The 22,422-nt window shown below is 40.4% G+C and overlaps 1 protein-coding gene across 7 annotated transcripts in view; it reads right to left on the reverse strand.

Annotated features, from left to right (window-relative positions):
* ubr5 (ubiquitin protein ligase E3 component n-recognin 5) overlaps nucleotides 1–20,427 on the reverse strand; it is a 36,778-nt gene extending 16,351 nt beyond the window's left edge. For 4 of the 7 annotated variants that reach the window (XM_072461653.1, XM_072461652.1, XM_072461649.1 and 1 more), the window contains exons 1-28: nucleotides 20,177–20,427; nucleotides 18,116–18,160; nucleotides 17,767–17,848; nucleotides 17,609–17,685; nucleotides 16,503–16,622; nucleotides 15,520–15,802; nucleotides 13,099–13,258; nucleotides 9,943–10,092; nucleotides 9,298–9,509; nucleotides 9,114–9,230; nucleotides 8,898–9,008; nucleotides 8,658–8,812; nucleotides 8,459–8,576; nucleotides 8,196–8,380; nucleotides 6,609–6,718; nucleotides 5,928–6,040; nucleotides 5,660–5,842; nucleotides 5,466–5,577; nucleotides 5,227–5,381; nucleotides 4,941–5,138; nucleotides 4,653–4,863; nucleotides 4,409–4,535; nucleotides 4,160–4,311; nucleotides 3,844–3,939; nucleotides 3,632–3,755; nucleotides 3,411–3,508; nucleotides 1,819–1,976; nucleotides 24–115 (exon numbers count right to left, since the gene is read on the reverse strand). In XM_072461653.1, the coding sequence (XP_072317754.1) occupies nucleotides 24–115; nucleotides 1,819–1,976; nucleotides 3,411–3,508; nucleotides 3,632–3,755; nucleotides 3,844–3,939; nucleotides 4,160–4,311; nucleotides 4,409–4,535; nucleotides 4,653–4,863; nucleotides 4,941–5,138; nucleotides 5,227–5,381; nucleotides 5,466–5,577; nucleotides 5,660–5,842; nucleotides 5,928–6,040; nucleotides 6,609–6,718; nucleotides 8,196–8,380; nucleotides 8,459–8,576; nucleotides 8,658–8,812; nucleotides 8,898–9,008; nucleotides 9,114–9,230; nucleotides 9,298–9,509; nucleotides 9,943–10,092; nucleotides 13,099–13,258; nucleotides 15,520–15,802; nucleotides 16,503–16,622; nucleotides 17,609–17,685; nucleotides 17,767–17,848; nucleotides 18,116–18,160; nucleotides 20,177–20,238 (3,806 nt within the window). In that variant the 5' untranslated portion in view covers nucleotides 20,239–20,427. The remainder of the gene's footprint in view (nucleotides 1–23; nucleotides 116–1,818; nucleotides 1,977–3,410; nucleotides 3,509–3,631; nucleotides 3,756–3,843; nucleotides 3,940–4,159; nucleotides 4,312–4,408; nucleotides 4,536–4,652; nucleotides 4,864–4,940; nucleotides 5,139–5,226; nucleotides 5,382–5,465; nucleotides 5,578–5,659; nucleotides 5,843–5,927; nucleotides 6,041–6,608; nucleotides 6,719–8,195; nucleotides 8,381–8,458; nucleotides 8,577–8,657; nucleotides 8,813–8,897; nucleotides 9,009–9,113; nucleotides 9,231–9,297; nucleotides 9,510–9,942; nucleotides 10,093–13,098; nucleotides 13,259–15,519; nucleotides 15,803–16,502; nucleotides 16,623–17,608; nucleotides 17,686–17,766; nucleotides 17,849–18,115; nucleotides 18,161–20,176) is intronic. The other 3 variants (XM_072461651.1, XM_072461647.1, XM_072461650.1) reach the window with 2 other exon arrangements.
* Between the last annotated feature and the right edge of the window lie 1,995 nt (nucleotides 20,428–22,422).

Here is a 22,422-nt window from a genome sequence, read left to right on the forward strand (position 1 = left end):
ATATTGAAAACAATATTACATACTTGCAGTCGTGGCCTTTGTGACACACTCTGGCACACTCAGTGCAGCAGCAGAGTGACTCCAATAGGCCGCACGTTCGACACTCGAAAATGTCCTAAAAGTATCACAGTCAAGTTAGCCATATTCATCAGCCATATTCATCTTCTTTACAAGTCTTCACCTGAGCAAACAAGCTATGGTAATAAATACTTGCATCTTAAATTACTGCTTACTTATTTAGGCCAAATCCCAAATCTCCTTTGTACCTGTACCCCTTCCCCTCAGCCCTACCCCTTCAACATAAGGGCTATGCGGTAGGGCTGTAAATGCAACACTTGTAAATAGGACAGCCCTTGTTTGTTTTAATTTTTGATTTACAACAAGCAAAGAGACGTTGTTATTACAGAATATGCCTAATAATTAGGCTACTGTATTATATAATTCATTTTTAAGTTTCTGTTAGTTGTCGCACGTGACTGGAGCCTATCCCAGTGACTTTGGGCCTTATGCGGGGTACACTCTAGAGGAGCCAGCTCATCGCAGGTTTGAGATAGTATAACATATGCTATTTTTATTAATCTATTATACCAGGTCACAGGTTTACTATGTCTATACTATATTTATGCAAATAAATCTATTATTAATAATTCAGCTTATGATATAGTCTTGGTCTGATACAGCAATAAGCTCTGTGGCAAAATTATCGATATTACTGTTTTGACTAGCAAACAATGCTTGTTTACTTTGACAGACTGAGGCTGTAGTTATGGGATGCTATCATTACATGATAAAGACGCCATCTATATCGCTTCATCTCCTCAGTGCGTGCTTCTGTGTTGGATCGTTGGGTCTCTCATACCGTTATAGACTCCGGTCAAATAACAGGTGGAGAGAGTTTAGGCAGCTGCAGACCCTGGTCACGCCCACAGCAAGCTTGAATCTTAGGTAACATTTGAATAGTCCACAGGGGCAAAACATATGTTGTTTAACCAGAGTATTTCCGTGTTTTAATGAAACTCTTCGTACCCCTTGGTCTGAAGTGGGCGTCTGAATTTGCTTCTAAGGAGTGAGCAGCTCTTCGCCTTAGTCCTACCCCTCACTGCTAAAGAGATAAAAAGGATTCCCCTTAAACCAGACCTGGGCCTTTGTGGCCCCAGGGGCCAGATGTGGCCCTCAGCCTGTTTTAATTCTCGTTTCTATTCTTTAACTGTCTTAGCTATGTAACATGTGTCTGCACTTGTCCTTAATAGAGGTTACATGAAATAAATGAAATAATCGATGCAATAGCCTATATTTTACAAAAAGTGCTTATAATGATAAACATTTGTAACCCCAATTAATTTAACGCCTTAAACGCTTGTGAACATGCAAAATTAAGGGGCAGGGCTGAGGCCAAGGACTAAGCTTGTTTCAGTTTAAAATCTAAGGCCCAATCCCAAATCTACCCCTGTGTTCAGGCAAACAATAGCAAAAACAATTGTGATGCTGGGTAATGGTGCGGGGCAGGTTTTATTCCTCTAACCGTGTTTAACCAGAGTCTGCACCCGAAGGAGCGCTCTGATTGGACAGAGAGGAGACAGCCTCTCTCATTCACAGATGTACCAGGTGCACTTAGGAAAAGGCGCTCCTGTCTCTGTCCATGCTTTGGAGATGGGACCAGGATATCCCCCGACTAGCTGATTCTCAACTAATGAGTTACTAATTTGAAGTAGTAACTACTACTACATTATCTGGTTATTAACTTTAAGACTTAAGGAATCCCATCACAGGACAGACCAGTGCATGTTCAAGAAATAACACTTGTCCAGCAGCTCTGACCTGGTTTATGTGTTCCGCTCCGGTCCAAGTGAAGCTGCAGGTGTCGTTACAGCACAATACATAGAGCGGAGAGTCATCAGGGTTTGTTCCCAAGGGGCAAATCATCTCCATGAAAACAGAGTCTGCATCCTCCTTTTCTGGAACGCCTGGGTCACCAGCTGTTAAGAAAAAAAAAAAAAAAAAGGGACATCAATACTGTTTGGCATCTACTGCAATCAGGGCAAAGAAATGAGACATATTCATGTGACCTACAATTACCTAACCAGCTGTGTGTTGAGTATCTCCAAGATTTACCGCTAGGAAGAATGAATAATAAAAATAGGGCTTATCAGATATGGAATTTTAGGCCGATACAGATTATTTGGAAACAGAGTGGGCCGAACTGACGATGTAACTTGTAGAAAAACTGAAAAAAATATTGCGCTTATTGCAAATCGCAAGTTAATTTATCTGATGACACTAGGGGTGTAACAATCTCGCCACAGTGCATCGCGATTCTAGAATTTCATGCTATGCATCATACAAATTGACAGATGCGCGCTGAAAAATAACACAGAGCCATGTCCTGGCAGCTGAACGTGCAATCCGTTCATGCCGCATTTCGGCACCAATGTCATGCGGACAAATGAGTATCAGAAACTTATATCCTCTGATACATGCCTGTGTCTGCGCAACGTGCGAGTAGAGCACTAAGCTAGAGGTGGGGCAGAGGCACCAAGCACCCCAAAAATCACCCTAAATGACTGTCTAAAACTGTTCTAGAGCTTCTAAAAAGGGCAGAAACTCTATTCCAAGTCAAAAGACCAAGTAAAACCAAAAAGAGGATAAAAGAATATCCTTCCCAAAGAACTGTTTTCTACCTGAATCTGCAAAGGGTTAACATTTTCACTCCCGGAGCGCAATATCAGCAAACTGGTATTGATGCATTTGGCCAATACCAATATTCCTCAATTATGTTGAAATAGGGGTATACCGATACTAGTTTGATATATCTGTGCATTCATTAGGTGAAAATAACCTCATTGTCAGGTCTAACGGTACCGACCCAAACCCCTCCTCAGTAAGTCTCTAAGACAGTGTTTCTCAAACTGTGGTACATATAACACAAGTTGCACGCAGGTTGCCTCTGACAACGGGCCTTCAGCAGTTTGAGCATTTGCTTGATTTAGAGACAAATCTATTTGTCAACCTTTGGGTTAGTCATCATTAATTATGGGTTATTATCATTAATTTATTATTTGGTCTGGACAGTGCATGTTAATGAATATACATGATACACATGTTGTAAACATGCCAATTGTAGCTATGGGCTAATTTTTGTCCATTGTCCCACATTCACTCTCAAACACCAGTATACATGGCGGCAAGGGGGGTAAAGTGTCTCGCTCAAGGACACAACAGTATGCTGTATGCTCTACCACCCCACTGTGGCAGTCTTCCATCCAAGTAACTAATATGGCCCATTCCTGCTTAGCTTCCGAGAACGGGCATTGACAAGTTGGTGTTTGGTATAGATTTTTGGAGAAACCTATTGTGTACTATATAGCCAATCTGAATAATGCATTTAGAAAGGACACATCTAATCATCCTACCCTTTGCCATTTTCTGTGCAGCTTCCAGAACAGTAATAGCAGCAGGATATGCTCTCCCACTGACTGCCAGCATGAAGGGGGTCATCCCGCGGGCATTCCTGTTTCAACATACATAAAATACAAGAAATTAAGAAACCGTTTTGAAAAATACTGTGTTAAAATTATGCTATGAATATTTAATGGTCAGTATGCGGTGAATACATAGTGGCCAGCTCACTTACTTAGCTGAGAGCAGCTCCCTCAGATGTGGCCGCAAAACAACACTGTCACACATTAATTTGAGGATCAAATGAGCATTTGCCTTTCTATCCTTAGATTCAACCACTGATTGTTCTGTGGACGGCCCTGGAAATAAAGGAAGAACTCAGCAACGTGCAATTCAATTAGAGTAAAAATGTAGACTATGTAATTTCAAAGCTTCTACTACTAGTACCAGGTATAGTTGAAGTGCTCGGTCCCTGACTATTCCCAGAGGCGGCAGTGGTGAGTGAGCCCACAGCTGGTGCCAAGATAAAGTCAATGTCACCATCTGTGGATAAAACATACTGCTGTTTAACATTTTAAAGCTGGATTTCAGATGCTGTTTTATTGAGAAGGGTTAGACTCTCACAATGGTATTTTGTGTTTGCACAAAAGTACTAATAAATACAAGTATCACAAATACAAGGTGCTTTGTGAAATACATTTTCCTGTTGGATCTCTTAGGGATCATTAGCCCCCTCTAAAATCCTACAAATGGTAATACTGACCTGGGTCCATGGGTGGAGGATCAGGGACCCAGCTCGGTGGAGCAATGGGAGGAGACACTGGGTCCTGGTGGTCACTGGAGGATGGGCCGGACTCATGTCGGCCAAGACCAGCTGCTCTCAATGACCTGCGCATCATCTCTCTAAGGCGTAGTCTAAACGGAAAAAGGAATTTCAGCATATAATAATAATAATAAATAATAATAAAATTACAAGTACAATAACTCCTAATTTACAGAGAGGCGTATTTACCCTCTGCTGCTAGAGGACCCAGTCCTGTTTCCAGAACTGTTGCTTGACACCACTGAGATGGCATTAGCAATCGCCTCCACAGCAGACAGACGCTCTGCGAATGAGTTTCTCTCTGACCTTTCAGCCTCTAAAATATGAAAATAAAATGCAGTAGTAAGCACAGCACCACAAAGAAAAACATACAGAGTTCTATACTCTGTACTGAGAAATCATGTGTTGATGTTAACCACTAATCACAAGTTACCTTCCTCTTCTTTGGTCTCCTTGTTGCTCACAGGAAAGCACACAGACACAGCGGCATGTAGAATGTTGCGGTTGCCATCACAACGATGCCCCAGAAGAGCTCCCAGAGCCTGACCGCCCTGGTCGAGGAGGAAGGCTTGCTCCAGGTTGACCAGATACTGTCGACATGCCTCATAGTCACAGCGCAGCACGTGCTGCATCAGGGTCTGTTTCTAGAAATAGATTTAAAAAAAATATATTATAGTGCTTACATCAATAAAAATAAAACACAATAAACCTAAAGTCTTACCTCCACAGCCATAATAATAATAGCAGCTTTCTTTTTAATGGTAGAGTTGGAGGGAAGATTGGCCAGCGAGTGCACACCCATTCCCAAGCTGTTTATAGGAGGCAAATCAAGCCAATCTGGATCCCGTATACCTCCCATGCAGTCTTTGGCCATAGGATAGATTGTGCCATTTCCATCCCGAAGGATAACGGGTGATTCCTGAGGATTAAATATATATCAAACGCGTTGAGTTTTAACTTTAAAAGAAAAAGGAAAAAAAGTTGTGCTTTTTTTTTATACCACTCACCTGCCCAGCAGTAAAGATGGCAACGTTTCGTTCACTTTGTCCTAGGAAGGCTAAGTTACTAGTGGGGAAGTTATTCTCCTGCTCAGCTTTGCCTGTTGCCAGGTCAAAGATACAGTATCTTACCCAGTTACCAGTTTTCAATACTGCATGAACTCCTGTAAAATAATATTTATAATTGCTAGAGAACGATAAAAGGCTAAAAAAGTATGTATCCATCAAGCCATTACAGAGTGATTTACCTTTGGAGTCAACATTCACAGCTAGAATCTCAGCCTTTTCAGGAATGCTGAGTTTTTTAGGCGTTCGTTGGAAACAGTCAGGAACTTTAGGAGTTCCGCCAGTTTTAACCACCTGCCAAATATGAAAATATTAAACTTAAATTATAATATACAGCCCGCATCCAAACGCTCATTGTGATAGCTTGCTCCCATACCTGTAGCTCATCTATTCTCAGCAGCCTGCAGTCCTGCAGCAGTGAGGATGGATCCGAGTCCAGGGGAGCAGCAGCAGCAGCAGCAGCAGCAGCAGCAGCAGCAGCAGCAGCGGTTTGGTTGCTCATGCTGTTCGACGTCCCTGGAAACTTCACTGCGACATAAGCACCATCTACTTTCAACACCTGTGGACACCAGTCACATGCATTATTACTTTTATTATAGCTTTGACATTTTAAACAGAAATTTTCAGACACCAAGCATGCCCACCTTTCCTACTGGAACATTTTTTATGTCCTCGACAAACACCACTTCTCTGAGAGACCATTGCTCTTCATTCACTTTCTCTTCTTCTTTGGGAGCTGGTGTCGAGCGCCTTCGTTCTGCAACACAGAAACATTTTTAGATAATTTTAGGCACATCATTCAAGATATTAAATCAGACATTATAGTCAGATTTTTTTATTCAACCCCAAGGTGATAATATAAAGTAATCCAAGAGTCATTCTAGAGTCCAGATGACTAAAGCTGAATCTTTTTCAACAATGGAACACTCCTGGACAAATTAGGGATTACACCGATTTATTACCATATTATCATATTAAAGTATTATACCGTAACATAATGAGTACTTTATGAATTATGGAGCTTTTTATGAAATCCTGACATGCACTTGACTAAGCAAAGATTTATGCACATAATATATAATTAAACAGTGTGACCCCATTTATGTGCTAATAACTTAATAGAGGTAGGCAGCATACTACAAGGTGGTTTCACTTCTTCCACAGTAAAAAAAAAAAAAATCTGTGCATAATCTGTTTCAAAAGGATAGGGGAAAGCCAGAAAGAAATTGGTTCTGTACCAGCGAGATAATGGGGAAGGGAAGAGCCACTGCTTGTTTTGTGAGGCTAGAGGGTTGTGAGAACTTCCAGAGAAAGAATATACTTACTGTAGGGCAGAGAGGCACTGCTCGCAATGGAGGAGGTGTCACTGCAGGTGGAGGCGGGGGACGGAGGGGGGCCCATCTCCGTCTTCACCAGTTCAGGCTTGCTTTCAGTCCTGTCATTGTGCATGACAAATTTTAGTTCATTTACAATCAAACATACTATACAAAACACAATTGACCATAAAAAGCATCCACTGTTAACGCTGCATTATCCAATTTAACTGTAAAAAGAGGAAGAATGTATTTATATTTTATCCAACTTTCAGTCCAGTTTTAGAAAGAATCAAAGTACGATAACGGCTACTTTTAGAGTTCTAGATTATTTCTTGCAAGCTCTGGATGTAAAAAAAACATTGTGTTGCCCTTTTCATTGTCTTATCCAAGGCTTTTGGATAGTGTAGATCCTCCGCTTTTAGTTGGAATCCAGAAGCACCACGGTATCTCTGGCCAGGCATTTAACTGGTTTGCTGAATACTTATCAAATCATTTACAATGTGTGAAATTGGCAGGGGCATCTTCCTTTTTTAGTGTGACCAAGGCAATGCCTAAGGGTTCCATTTTGGGACCAATTTTATGCTCCATATATGTAAATAATATTTGTGCTGAGCCGTCCACCATGTACCATTTTTATGCCGATGATGTGGTACTTTACTGTTGTTCGACATCACTTTAACAGACCATTGAGACATTACAGTCAAACTTTATCGTAGTGCAGTCTCACTTGCAATCCCTAAATTTTAAGCTCTCTTTTAAAGCTCGCTCACTTACTTACTTAAAAATTGAAGATAAAACTAGTTTTTTTACTATAGTAATAAAGCCTGTGTTACACTTGAACCCCACAAACATCTGGTAAAGGCCACTTTCATGCCTCTGTTGGATTATGGCGATGCCCTTAACATTAAAGAATTTTCAGAATGTCTGAAATTGTTGGATACTGTGCATCACTGGGCTCTGAGATTCACGGGTTGCGGGAGGCGCACCCATCACTGTGAAGTCCATGCAAAGGCTGGATGGGCTTTGGGTGCCAGGAGGTTCACACATTGGATGCTTTTAGTGCGTAAAGTTGTCTTCTGCTGTGCACCTTCCTACTTGTGTGCCCAGGTGTGGAGAGTGGAAGGTCATCCGTTTGGTTTGTCTGACCCTTGTGTGAGGACTGACTGGGGGACGCAAGCTTTTTCCCCCATGTAGTGCCTGCAGATTGGAAGCCCTTACAGTCGGACTTGAGATTGCATGAAATGGTTTCAATTAGGGGTTTTGTTCAATTTTAAAAGATAAAGAGAGGGAATCGTAAAAAAAAAAAAATCTTTGTGCTTTTAAAATGTTGATTTTGTTTTATTTTCTTAAACACTTAAATGTATTTTAAATGTGTGATGTTATAAAATGTGTGTGCTCAATCTCAACGGGTTCTTACCTAGTTAAAAAAAGGTTAATTAATTAAACCCTTGGCCATTTTGTTAACATTCATATGCATGAATTTTGGGGCAAGTGCACAGCTCTACAGAAGCTTTTTTTAAACATAGAATTGATCATGGCAACTTTCAAATAATGTCTATCCAAATACCCTGGTAGGCAGTACATGTAGATACTGACTTTATTTCCTGTGTCTTGGTGGTCTTCTCCATGCTCTTGAGGCTTTCTGGTGAGCGCAGCTGGAACCTGCAGCTGTCGTTCATGTTCCAGACAGACTCCAGGAGGACACCCACTTTAGGGATCCCTGCATTGACGGAAAATGCCACTGCACCAGCGTGATACAGTGGGTTACTCCTCAAGCACACCTGTGACAAAAATAATATATAAAAATCAGTTTTCAAATCAAGATTTATATTCTGAAATAAAGTGTTTATGTTTTTTACCTGTGTTCCCACAGTGATGTTGGGTATAGAAGAGATGCCAGCACTAGACTTTGGCTTTTTGTTCTTGGCTCTGGCCTTTTCAAGCATCTTCTTTCTTTGACTGAAAGGCACAACACCCCTATAGACCAAACAGAGGACAGTAAAATACAAAATCAATATACAGCCATATTTAAGTCTAAATAATTCAAATGAAACTTGCCACCAGTAGAGGCTATTCTCCAGCTGCGCACATGTGTAGAGAGCACAACAGTGCAAAGACACCATGCGCTCGCCCTGCAGCTCAGGAAAGGCCTGGGCACTGTGCTCCAATTTAGAGGCCACGGTGCTGAGCGTATCATCCACCCAAGTTGCCACCTGGTAAAACATAAAAAACACATAGTATTAATGATCAAGATGCAACTTATTAAGAATAATGAATAATTTAAGAATAATGAAGTACCTTGTTTGTTTCAGTGGCTACGGTGGCTCTGATGCTGTTGGCAGACAATAAGGTGATCTTTTCATTGACCAGGCCCAGGAAAGGGACACGTGGGTGGTGAATGGATGGATTCTGTGAGAAAGACTTATATAATTAACACAACAATAGTAGTTGAGCATTAGCCCTGGTAGCAAGTACAGTATTAGAAAAGCAAGTAGTTTTAACCAAAGTCTTCACCTGTGCATTCCTATAAGGTTCAGGGTCGGACCACTTCCACTGGTACAACTCCCCTTTGGTGCTTACAGCGACCATCTCTGAGAACAACGCTCCAATGCTCACAAACTTCACACCATCCTAAGAGGACATTAGACATTTGCATTACAGAAAACGCACACAGCTAGTCTAAATTTAAGGTATCTACCTTGTCAGGCCACCACTGCAGCTCCTCGCCCAGGGACACAGGGCTCTGCACAGGAATGCTCTTCTTGTCGAGGCTGGGCTCTCCGTCACGGCTGGTGGAACCTCGCTCTGTGTCAAACGAGGCCCCATCAAGCCAACGACGCTCCCGCAGCCTCAGCACAGACTCCCGTTCCCGCAGCAGCTCAGAGTCCCGTTCTAAAGGCAGAAGGAGAACTGGTATGCAATAAGGTCACACCAGTGGGACAGAAATAAGCCACTCTCTGGGAAAGACCCATTAACATAGTGTTGAGAAAAGAGAAATCTAGAGGAGCAAATTTGAAAGAAAATTGACTGGATGTCTAAGGGTGACAAGGGTTTGTGCACTCAAGCGGAAGGAAAAGGAAGTAGAAGGAAAAGCATGCACATGTGCAAGATGTGGATTTTTAAGAGACTGTCTCATGTGAACAGAAGTGGGCAAACACAGGTGGGCCTTTCTCAGAGAGCTTTGTAGAATTGACCACAATTTAAAATGAATCTCTTAAAGCTACTCAACCAAACAAAGAAAAAAAAAAGATCTTATTTAAAATTTAAATGTTAATCCCAAAAACAAACCGTCACCAGAACATTCCACACCCTGCTTTTCTGTGATGACATGAGGAAAAGTTACCTCTAGAGGAACCTAGGCGGGACAGGGAAGAGCGCCTGAACGATGGGTAGCCAAAATAGCTGATGTCCTCAGAGAACATGGCGTCGGCATCAATAATGACGCTGGGATGGGCCGAGTGAATGTCAGCATCTAACAGGGACATCAGGTCCTCTGTGTGAAAGCAGGACAGAGAAGAGATTATACAACTTCTTTATGCTGAGACAGATGGTCTTTATCAGAAATGTTGATAGTGTTTTAAGTGTAATACAGAGAAATGTAAAGACTACAACTGAACCATTTAAGCAAAGGTAGACTTGGCTCGAGCCATTCCATGGAATGGAATGTGACGAGTCTTTGTTCTTGCCTAGTTTCTTCTTCTTCCATGGTCATTTTGCCACAACTCGGGCATTTTTGACGCCCTGAACATTGATGAAAAGTCACACATGGGGACATAGACGCGATCGGCTCGGCCCAAACTCGAATAAAATGGAGTGCTGACGGGAACTAAACTAGATCAAAAAAGAAATAACATGAAACTCTTAATCTTGGGCCTAGGCACATGAAACTTGGGACAGTGATAGAGCTACCTTTGACGAGTAAAACACACCTGGCAGCGTCGCTCTATGATAAACAGGAAGTCAGCCATGTTGAATCAATGTTTTCCTTTTTTTTTTCAAAATCGTACTTGTCCTATGTTTTTTGTCCGATCGAGCTCAAAACAACACTTTTTGCATCTAGAGACATTGAAATTTAATAAATATTCAGAAACAAATTGATATTCTTTACGATCTCCGCGTAACACGCCTTTAAAAAAAGACTTAATTTCCTGTTTTTTCAAGGACAAGTCACGCCTAATGGAATTGATCTACGGAGCTCATATTTCGCTCACTAATGCGTTTTTATGGTCTGATTGGAAATAATAAATACCCATGTAAAAAATTGACTCTATAGCGCCCCCTACACATTGTGTGAAAAACTCAACATTGTCTGGTTTGTTTGAAACTCATGGATTATATTCTCGAGACACCATGAAAAAAAGTGCATTGCAGATATTGTGTGTTTTTCACTATTGGCCAGCAGGGGCGCAATGAATGCCTTCACTTACTCTTCCTCTTTTATTTTGATGGGACATTTCCTCTCGTGCCGCAGTCTTAGCGTTAGCATTGAATTATCATTCTTTAGGCATTGTTGTTGTTGTTGTTGTTTTATGGCGGTTGGCATCCAAGTGTTGCATTACCGCCAGACTTTATTCCTCAGACGTAGTCCTCAGACTCTGTCGTAGTCCGTAAAAGTACTCCTTCCATTGCTTTGGTGTTACAAAGCCCATGAGGTCATGATATGTCTTTGTGACTAGAATAGTTGTTGTTGTTGTTTCAGAGACCAACCGGCTTTATTCCAGGGAGACTCTTCTTCATCTTCCCTTTGACGTTCGGTGCTTCCACCGTACAGCTTTATTCTTTAGGCTTCATTCTATAGGCTTTAATATGTCCACTGATGTCGCTGCTTGGTAGCCGTGCGTCTACGAGACTGGGCGAGGACAGGAGACCACCCCCACCCCCATCTCGTCACTCTGATCACTCTGACTCCCCAAAAGCAGACCCCCATCACTCCGACTCCCATTAAGCGCCTTTAGCCTGTTTTCTATATCTGCCCAATCAAGCTCCTTTGTTCCAAGGAATCTCCCTGCAGCTTTAGCAATGATCCTGATCCTTTCAGTTCTGCTTTGAGTCTGAGCAGCACAGTTTACAACATCCACCATAAAGAGTACAAAATCCTCTCTATCCACAACCAGGGTATTCTCATTAATTCTGGAACCTGCACACTTGGGACCTCCACTCTTGAAACCTTCACACGTCTTGGGAGCCACGCTGGCCTTTCTCATTTCGCCCTGGCTGGGAGCAGCGCTGGCTCCCCTCTCTGTATTTACTCTAAACTCGTTACTTGAAACTTTCTTGACTGCATCTGCATAGGATATACCTTGAGACCTTTATTTTCTGCACCTCAGCAGCTCTTTTGCTAAACCTGCATCCCCCGAAGGCAGAGCTATGTTCTTCCCCACAGTTACAGCACTTCAGTTTTGCTCCCACGTCACACTTCCCATACTCGTGATCTCCTGCACATTTACCACATCTTTGCCTCCCTCTACAGACCGCTGCAATATGCCCAAAGCGCTGGCACTTAAAGCAACGCAGGGGCGGCGGAACATATGGCCTGACGCTATAGCACATGTACCCAATGAACACCTTACTAGGCAGGCACCTCCCTTCAAGTGTTACCATTACCGACAAGCTGTCACATCTTACCCCAAACCGGGTCACCTTCAAACGCCTAGCGTCCACCACCGTAACTCCAGTCAAATTCTCCTTAACTTCATCCACAGACGTCGCCGTAGGGACACCTACGATAACTCCTCTGACCGTGTTTCTTTCAGGACACTCGCACTCTTGATCACTCCCACAGCTACAGTTAGGCTCTTTGACAATGCCACTGAATTCCACTCCTTAAAGGATGCACTATCCTGTGCAAGCTTTATGATCACCTTACAGTCTCTGCTCTCACCCCGGATATCAATAGCTTCAGCCTCATCCTGCTGCTCATTCCCAGAACCCTCGGACGAGCTAAGGGACTTTTTACGTTTCCGGGCACGTGCAGGCAGAAAAGGCTGCTCCTCCACGCCGTTTGGGCTTTATTCTTTGGGCTTTATTCTTTGGGCTTTATTCTTTGGGCTTTATTCTTTGGGCTTTATTCTTTGGGCTTTATTCTTTGGGCTTTATTCTTTGGGCTTTATTCTTTGGGCTTTATTCTTTGTGTCACAACTCGGGTATTTTTGACCCCCTGAACATCAATGAAAAGTCCCGGGTCACCGAGGCTCTCTCTCCCTTTTTCCCTGCTCAGGTCTGCGTTCAGCACAATCTTGCAATTTGTCAGGACAAACTACTATTTGAATCGCAAACTACACAATCATCAACGGTGAATTACTGAGCGTTGTTTGGTATGCCGCAAAACGCAGCAGAAAACATGGTCGCGCGGGAAGGCGGTTGCCATCATCGCCGCTACCGTGGCTTTAATTATAATAGATGTTCAATTATAAAAATATGGTAATTGGGTTTAAAGAGATCTAGGGTCTCAAATATCAGCATATTGATGGTTTCAAGTATATGTGATAGGCCAACAAACCCCCAGGTAGGTATGACTCGCTGGCGGTGTCATCACCATCATCTCCATCTTCATCATCTCTGCTCAACAGATTGTTAACAGCGAGATTCACGTCCAAATTTGTCCTCTGCAGCTCCCGAATAATGACACTCCTGGACTTTCCCTGCAGAACGACTTGGGCCTGTAGAAATAATGTAAATACAGTAAAGTAAATACTGGGGGGAGTGTCATTAAAAAAAAACTGAATCCCATTTCAATATCAATGACAAAGATCAAATGTTTCTAATAAATTCCAAATATTTGATCCGACAGTAATCCTATACTTGACCAAAAATGTTTAACAATTAAAATATATTAGTACAATAATGAATCATATCGGTTTATATTTAACTTATATTTAATTGTTTCATCTTTTCTTACATCCATCCACCTTTAACATTGACTAATCATATTAAATTAGATAAATCCTGTCATCAGATCTAAGCTCAAACAGGTGTATAATACTTTCCGCACTAATTAATTTCAGTGCGCTTTATAATCCAGTGCGCTTAATATATGGATTAATTCTGGTTGTGCTTACTGACCTCGAAGTGATTGTGTGGTACACTGTGTATACAGAAGTCTAGAAGCACATTTACGGTACTCCGGAACCGGAAGTCCCAACAACATGTATGCAAAGCATTCTGGGAACAGTTGTCTACCGCTACATACGGCGCTGGTGGCACTCAAAATGTAAACTACATTATTACTACAACATTACATCAGGAACAACGCGGACACCTAAATAAAGGATCTCGAATTAAGGACCCCAAGTTGGCTTCTGCCAAGAGACCATGGATCTATTATATTATCGCAAGAGACTTACGACGCAGATTTTAAACTCTGGGCTAAAGTATAAAGTATCAGTCCCAACTGTGGTCTGAGCTTTCACAAAGGCCGGACTCATCAGAAGGTTACAGCGGCGACACTTGGATGATGACGAGATGGATCCGGGGATACAGGATGTATGGCATCTAGCCCAACTGATAAACTTGGACAATGAAGATGAAGAATTTGAGGGATTTGTGGATGAGGGATGAACTGAAAAAGTGAGTGTATTGTGTTGTATTTTACGTGTTATACCTGAGGAAGTCTGGGAGTTGTTGTAAATACGCTGAATGTTGATCTGAATGAGTTGAATGCGTTTAATAAAGCTCAACTGACTGACTTATCTATCCGTTTTGTTTCGCTTAATGCTCTTTATAGTCCGGTGTTCTTTATTTATGAACAATTATCCGCTTCATAATAATCCAGTGCACCCTACCGGAAAATACGGTACTTGATTTTCAAACCATCAAATAAGGAAGGTTGCATTTAATGCGAACTCTTTGTCACATCGTTGATAACATTCAAATCCATGATTTTTTGTGTGCATTCACATCTTTACAATGGGCCCTCAGTCAATCCAAGCACTGCTAATGTCTCTTATGTCCGGTGTTTTGTCGTGTTGATATGCCAGTAGCTCAAATTAACGTATTGGGACAAAAATATTTATTATATTAACTATATACACTATATGTTTAAGTTGTATATAAGTACACAATATATTAAGAAGTTCTAGAGAAGAAGAAATCATATCAAAACAATATAATGTTGTACATAGACACACATTCTAATAAAAGGTCATTTTGTGTAACAGTTATATTTCCCATCAAATTATGCTCCAACAGAGTACAGATATAAACTATAATATGGCCAACTATTTCCCTATCGAATTATTTAGTTATTTAATGGTATATTACAGGACGTAGATGACCATTTTATGATCCTTCAGGACGAAGAAGTACGATCACATTATTCCTGTTCTCAGGTTGTCTCTGCACTGGCTCCCTAGACTTTAAAGCAGCTTTGCTTGTGTACAAGTCTCTCCGTAGCACCAAAGTGCACCAAAGTACATCTCGGACTCTGAGGACCTCAGGAACTGGCCTCCTGCTGGTGCCAGAGTCAGGACTAAATATGGGGAATCTGTTTTATGCAATTAGGATGTAGAACAATCTTTCTGAAGATGATGTTCAAATCCAGGCTAAAACCTTTAACATGCATATGACTGAAAGGCACTCTTCTCTTTTAATGTTCATTTGATAATGATTGACTTTTTAAAATGTGATTAATGCATATTTCCCTGTCCTGTAAAGCACTTTGAATTACTTTGTGTACAAATTGTGCTCCACAAATGAACTTTACTTGCCAGAGCAACTGGGCAGCTCAACTAGTCAAGTTAATCAACTCGACAGGACACCGGTTTACACTAGATAAAGTACTTTATTATCAGAAGCAGACAGCGAGCTACAATCTCATTTTGTCACAAAGTGTGGCTTTTTTTCAGTATAATCTCCCTAATTTACAAGGATAAAATCATGTACCACAGCTTTAATAAAGTACATTGTAGAACTGAAGAATTACCTGAGAAATGAGCTCCTCAGGGATGACAGATGCCGGTATGACAGGCTGGGGCTGGCTGCCTAGGAGACCTGAACCGCGATCCCGCCCAGTACGTATCACTCTGGTTTGGCGTCGAGAGTCCCGAGCGGCTGTGGAAGACCTACCAGAGGTGCCCCCGCTGCCCCCACCTCCAGCACCTCCTCCAGCTCCTCCACTGCTGCCCCCACCTGCTCCGCTGCCCCCTGATCCTCCTGAACCACCACCTCCTCCACCACCGCCATTTACTCCAGAGCTCCAACGACTCCTGTTGTGCACAAACAGCACAAGGCAAGGTCAGAGATGACTGCCAAATAAACACAAGACAAGGGCAGATGCACATGGGGATGGCAAATTATTTTTTAAATGTCCTGCTAATGTCCAAACTGAATTATGAAAGCATAGGCTTAAAGCATAGGTCTAGATCTTATTTAGGAAAATATGTATTTGAAGTAATTATAACCAAACGTTTTTCTTCACCATATATGAAGAATAATATTTTTTTTAATATAAGGAATATTAAGGAATCTGCAAACACTAAATCTGCATTGTGCATTGTACATTGTGCAGGACGAGCTCATACACTTAACACAGCAGAATTTATGTCTTGCAGATCTCACTTTGAAATTATTATTCCACAATAAACAAAAAAAAGGCATATAAACAAATCTGCCAAACCAATATGTTTTGTACTTAGTTTGATGATGGCTTGCACTTTAAAAATACATTGAGCAGCTGTGAAAATGTTAATAAATCTTACCACTACAGCACAAAAAAAAAAATGAAAAAAAAAGTACACCTAACATACAGTATTAAATAGACTATAATCTCTTTTATACACTTTTATGACATAAGTCTATCTCGTGACACTGTGGTCTCTGGGTGCACCTTAAGCCTTGTTAGTGCCGAGCTTAATACACGCAGCTTTAACAGGGCCATTTGTCTCGGTCAACACAGCCAGAACTTACCCAAGGGTGTTGCCTGCCAGTCTGCCCAAAGTGTCTGAACCAGACAGGAACCAGGGCGGATCACTAGTCCTGCCTGGCCTGGAGCTCCTTCCTGTCCCTGAACCACTGCTCAACTTTGAACTGGAAACAAAAGATGGGAGATAGGTTACACTACCCGTAGATGTACCGAATAAGGACAATTAGATCTGGGCATATGACAGCTATGTACCCAGGTTTTTTGTGTCAAATTCAAATTTGTCAACATTACATTGAGAAACATAAGGGTTAATTTGGAGACTAGCATGGCAACACCCTTGGGAATGTGAATTGGCTGCAACTCATTCCACTTTTTCCATTTAAATAGTTATTGGGGTTTTCGGGCTGCGGCTGCGGCTGCCTTCTCCTATTTTGAGGTTTCTTAGTAAAGGGATGCCTTCAACAAACGCTGCGTTTCCATATTAATTCAATAAAACTGTGTTCTTTTTACTGTGGCAACACAGAAATGATTAAAACCACATAATTGTATAGTTCACTCATTTTGTATTTTCTGAAAATAATTGGTTAGAATTTTAAAAGGACATTCAAAAAACAAACTTGAATTGGTCACAAAGAGCAAAACAGAATATATTTCTGTTGGCATTACTAAATCAATTATAATATCTGTTTCTTTTTCAAATGTCTACTATTCATAACACTTTGATTTTTTGTCAAAACCAAATAAAAATAAATAAAATGAATCAACACCTATGTCTGGCTGAAGCGATAAAAATACTGCCGTTACCCAAAAATAAATTATTTGAGCTCAAATAAGACACCAGACTGTAAAGAGCTTAATATCCAAAGATACAATCTTGCATTTTAATAGTTGCAATAACATCCCACTGCTCTGGAACAAGTAGATGCACCATTTCAAACAAAGGTCACGGCATCAGAAAATGCATTACTTTATTAAAAAATGCTTTAAAAAAGGGGCCTTAAGCCTCAAGCACATACCCATTTAACGACTACACGCATACTGAAATGCTCCTAACTTGCTGCCTTGGGAATCAAGAGCAATCTCTTTTGATAAGCAATGTAAAGATAAAAACAATTTCTGGGGCAGGCTGCATTTGAATTTGAAGTCTCACCCATCACTGCCATCCGGTTTGCTAAGTTCCAGGCGATCAGGCTGGACGGCAAAGCTAATTCTACAAACTCGGCCATCCTGAAAAATAAGCAATTAAGATTTGAATCCTGACCATAGACAGATAAAACATATTTAATTGTGCCGTGTTTAAAATGTTACCTCAAGGAGAAATCCTGCATGGTTTGGGCCCACAACACATTGTTTCAGGGAGGCCTGCTCAAGCAGACTGAGGTGTGGGTGACTGTAAAGGCAAGAATACAAGTGCCATTCAGACTACAGATAACTTTATTTTGCTACCACAGGTTAGACAAATGAAAAATGTACCCCCCCTCTGCTGTTATATGTAGTTTGACTTAGGGGTACACGTTCCATCTTTAGTATATTCAGAGTTTCTGTTTAGAACTTTGCACATGAACTTTTTGTCAGTGTATTATCAATATGAACTTCAAAAAAATTGAAAACATGTAAATGATACTGGTCCAGTATAATAGTGTAGAATAGTACTCACCTGTTAAAACTGTATTTGTTGAGTTTTTCAGAAACTTCACGGAGCCTGCCAAAACAGAACACAAATAAATAAATACAAATCTTTGCTACTTATAAAAAAGGTGATTATAAAGACACATCACTAGTTTGCTTTTGGCATAATCATTCAGTGCAAAAGAAAAATGTATGGATATCACAGTCCTCAGCACTGAGGGCGTTGAACAGGGCTTATGCAAGGTGATAAACAGTACCAAAAAGGCAAGCTTGAATGGTTAAAAATATTATTGTCGACTGAGCAAGTTTAGCCACTTAAAAAAAAAACATTAAACATGATCCTGTTGCTTTGATGTCAGAGAAAAGCCAAAGAAAAGTTAACACTATGATAAAAATAATTAAGGCAATCTTAATGAGCAGCCATTTATAAGGCTTACAATACAATGTCTCCTTAGCAATAAACACTACTAGCTGTTAAAACTAGTATCAAATCAATGACAAATCGGGATCAATCTGTAATACAAATCTCAAGTGTTTGTATCAAAGATATGTTATGAAGTATGAATATGGCCATAAACCAAACGCTCATACAACTCCTCTTTGACCACTCATTTAATCTCAACAATGATCCTAAGTATATAAAAAGGTAAGGATGACTTAATGACAAAACTGGGCATTTTACTTATTTTATGCAAATATTTGTTTGAACTGAAGTTTATTCAGTCGAGAACCCATTTTGGGTACAAATGCTACAGATGTGCCAGAATCCCTTAAGATTATTATTGTTATTTCAGAGGTACAGCTTTGACAAGTACAAGTCATTCACAGAGCAGACCATGAGGGTGGGCAGCAGCACATGGTGACTGTAGCAGGAGAAGGCATGTCCAAGGATGATACCGTCATGACCTGCTTCAACTGCAGGACAACACTTAACAGATGTCCAAGTGGATTTTACAACAAGCATTACAAGGTTAATGTTTTAGTCAATTAAAACAATGGTTTTCTATACATGTAATGAACAACCACAGCATAAATTCAAGGTCATTCTAAAACAGTATGACTTTTTAACCTCTTTGTCTTTGTCTTTATGTAGAGCACTTCATTAATCCGATTAATCTCAGTGGGGGATATATATTAGGTTTATTACAAATCACTTCACCTAAGAAAATACAGGTCGCACATATCTCTCACCTGGCAGACCTCTTTTTAAATACATTTATTCATCGAGAAATGGACAAAACCAATGCAGCCACCACCCACCAATGGAAGGCAAACCATTGGGGAATTTTGTCTCATTAAGTCAGACTAAGCCGACAGGTTTTACAGTCACCTTCTCATAATCACCTATACTAAAACACATAATATGACGGCCGATTGATATGTAAGAACAGCCAACTGAACAATCCTCATTTAAAAACACATTACCGAGTTGTGCATTCGTTTCAATGCTAACTGACATAAAATATAAACATGGAAATATTTATTATAGAGATGGCATAATATTTATGAACTAAAAAACACCACAGCTGCAGAGGCCAAAACAACACACATTTGTCAACAGCATGGTATGTTGGAAACGCTCGCTTCTTAGCATTAGCACACAGCTAATGTTGGGTTGCCGTTAGCCAAGCCTACTCATTGATCGTGAAAATAAATAGGTCACCCGCAAAGGAACCACGGTTGTGTGAATTTAGAGTACATTTTAGTTGAGCAGTAAACAGCCCTAGTACTAGTGTATTGGGGTTTCACGACCTTTATTCTTCTTTCTAAATCCCATCCCCCAACCCGCATTGTCTATCTCAACTTTGACTGTGAGCCAACCCTCTACAGCGCTAACGTTAGCACAGTAGCAAGTTAGCGGCTAACAACCGCTGTACCGACTGTTTGGGTAGCTGCAAGCTAACGAGGATTGTTCGATACCGGGCCTTTTATCAACACTTTAATCGGTTTAAAACGTGTAATTCCCCGTGCAAACATATGACATTAGCAACATATTTAAGGCGAATTGGATAGAATACATGCTGCCACACTCTGAACAAAAATATTCAATTTTTTATTTTTTATTTTATTTGTCGATTGCTACACATACCTGTCATTGAGCTGATCCTCGGTCCCGGGGAGCGGGTGAACCACAAAGTGTATAGATGTCATATGGTCAGTTCAGAATCACCCACTTATTCGTGAACGATGTACGAAGCGGATCTTCTTTCCAACACAGTATTTATATGGATTCATATGAGTCGTTTAATGGCGATCGAGAGTAGTTTTCCCCAGCCTCTTCAGCCACATGCCGCCATCTTAACTCCAGCAGGCTGCCCCTCTCTGTGTTGATGAGCGCACATGCAACCCTCTGCTGCTGGACTCCAGCACAAACAGGAAATGTGTCAAATTCACCCAGTGAAGAAAGGCATCTCAAATCACAAATACACGTCGTGCTGCATTGCCTATGTTAGTTCTTGAATAACTTGCCTGTAAATGCTTAAAACTAACGTTACATCATGTGAAAATGAAGCCTTCATTAATGACTGTAGTCTATAGTTTTACTAGACCGACAAGAGCCCCAGATTGTCTTTTATTTTAATGCCGAGAGAAATAAGCGTACTCACCGAATCTAAAATGAGCCTGCATAAAAACCTTTCTTTTGTGAGTATATGCACACTGAAGCTTAAAACACGAAGTGATATTCTGGATATGGGATACACTAAATGGTCTATTGTAAACATATTTAAAACGTAGTCCTTGAATTAAAACATGAAAATCAAAATCTGCCCATGGTTGGGGGATTTCACGCATAAGCCTATATTTTACTACCAGCAGATGGCGCAATTTACATTTGTTAGTGGCCTGAACGTGTCTCATTGAGAGATGCCAAAATACGTTACATGTATTAAGGGTGCACTGTAACTTTGAGGGTCTACCACCTACTTTTCTCCATGGAGATATTGCTTTGGGTGGAATGCTCCTCTGTATGGCATTCATACAATAGTTGTGTTTATTGCTAAATGAATAAACAAATAAATGCATTAATTAAAAGGCATTGTTACTATGAGTTGTCTCACTTCTCCACAGATCTGACCTGAAATTTGGCAGGCGCCACCTGCTTGCCTCCACGGAGATTGATTGATCATGTATAACCTTATAGGCCTTTACAGGTTTATGTGTTCCCTTTATAAAAATCCACATTTGTGTGAGTGTGTAAAGCCTTTGTTTCTCTGTGTTCTTGCACTGCTTTTTATATTGTTGATTCTAATAATTATTATGTTCCCTCTGTTTTATTCCTGTGTCTTGTAAATCTATTATTTGCATCCTGTATAGGCCTACTTTTAATTCTGCAATCTGCTTCTTTGTGCACTGCATGACAAGTTATTTCACTGACATGAGTGAAATGCTCTATACTAAAGTAATATGACTATGAGTCAATTTATTTCATGGCTCATCAACATACAATTATTAGTTTTGTAAGGAAATAACAGTGTTATACTTAATATTGGCAGTAATCTACAGTGCCATCTGGACCATATGGACCATGAGGCAGATCATTCTTATGATCACCACTTCAGAACTTCAAAATAACCCCTCCTAACCCTAGCGGTGATCACTGCTCTGTCCAGTAAGTGTTCATTTCTTTCCGGTCAGCTGCCTCCCAAGGCAATGGGATCAATGGATGATGAGACAAGCCTTGTGGTTGTAAATAAATGAAATCAGTTGTGCAATATAAGAATAAAACCTTCTACTCAACTTAATACAAGTTTGATATAACCATTCAATGGATGGATACAACAATAACACTAAAGTATATTTTCTTTACATCTCATTTGATATTGCAATGTAATCATTCGCTTTAACTTTGTTCTACAATTATATTCAAGTTGTTTATAGGCCAATACATTATCAGTCAACAAATTAATGTCTATAGTTTCTACACAATATGAGGGGTTTATTTGGACTGTCCAATTAATCTTTTCTTTTAAGTCACTTACTAAATCATGTTTGTATTCCCTCTTTTAGTGAATTATTCACACACAATGTTTTCCTTTCTGGTCTGATGAAGTAGAGTTGGAGGAAAAAGTATTCAACCAGTTTTCCAGTTTAGTGAATTGTTTATTATTATTATTATTATTATACAGGCAAGCTTCAGGAACAGCCAATGACCCAATTATTAAACATGCCCATAGAGAAATGTTATTATTTACACCAGTAGTTGCACACAAGATTCAACAAATATAAATAACCAACAATACAACAGCAAAAGGGTGCTTGAGGTCAATGTCTTTTTCATATATCGAACACTTTCAGTCTGAATCACATAGTGGATAATATACTTTGTCTTATAGC

This window comes from Eucyclogobius newberryi, unplaced genomic scaffold (genome assembly GCF_026437365.1).
Source record: "Eucyclogobius newberryi isolate DKJ021-1_F unplaced genomic scaffold, fEucNew1.0.hap1 SCAF_3, whole genome shotgun sequence".
NCBI classification, from domain to species: Eukaryota; Metazoa; Chordata; class Actinopteri; order Gobiiformes; family Gobiidae; genus Eucyclogobius; species Eucyclogobius newberryi.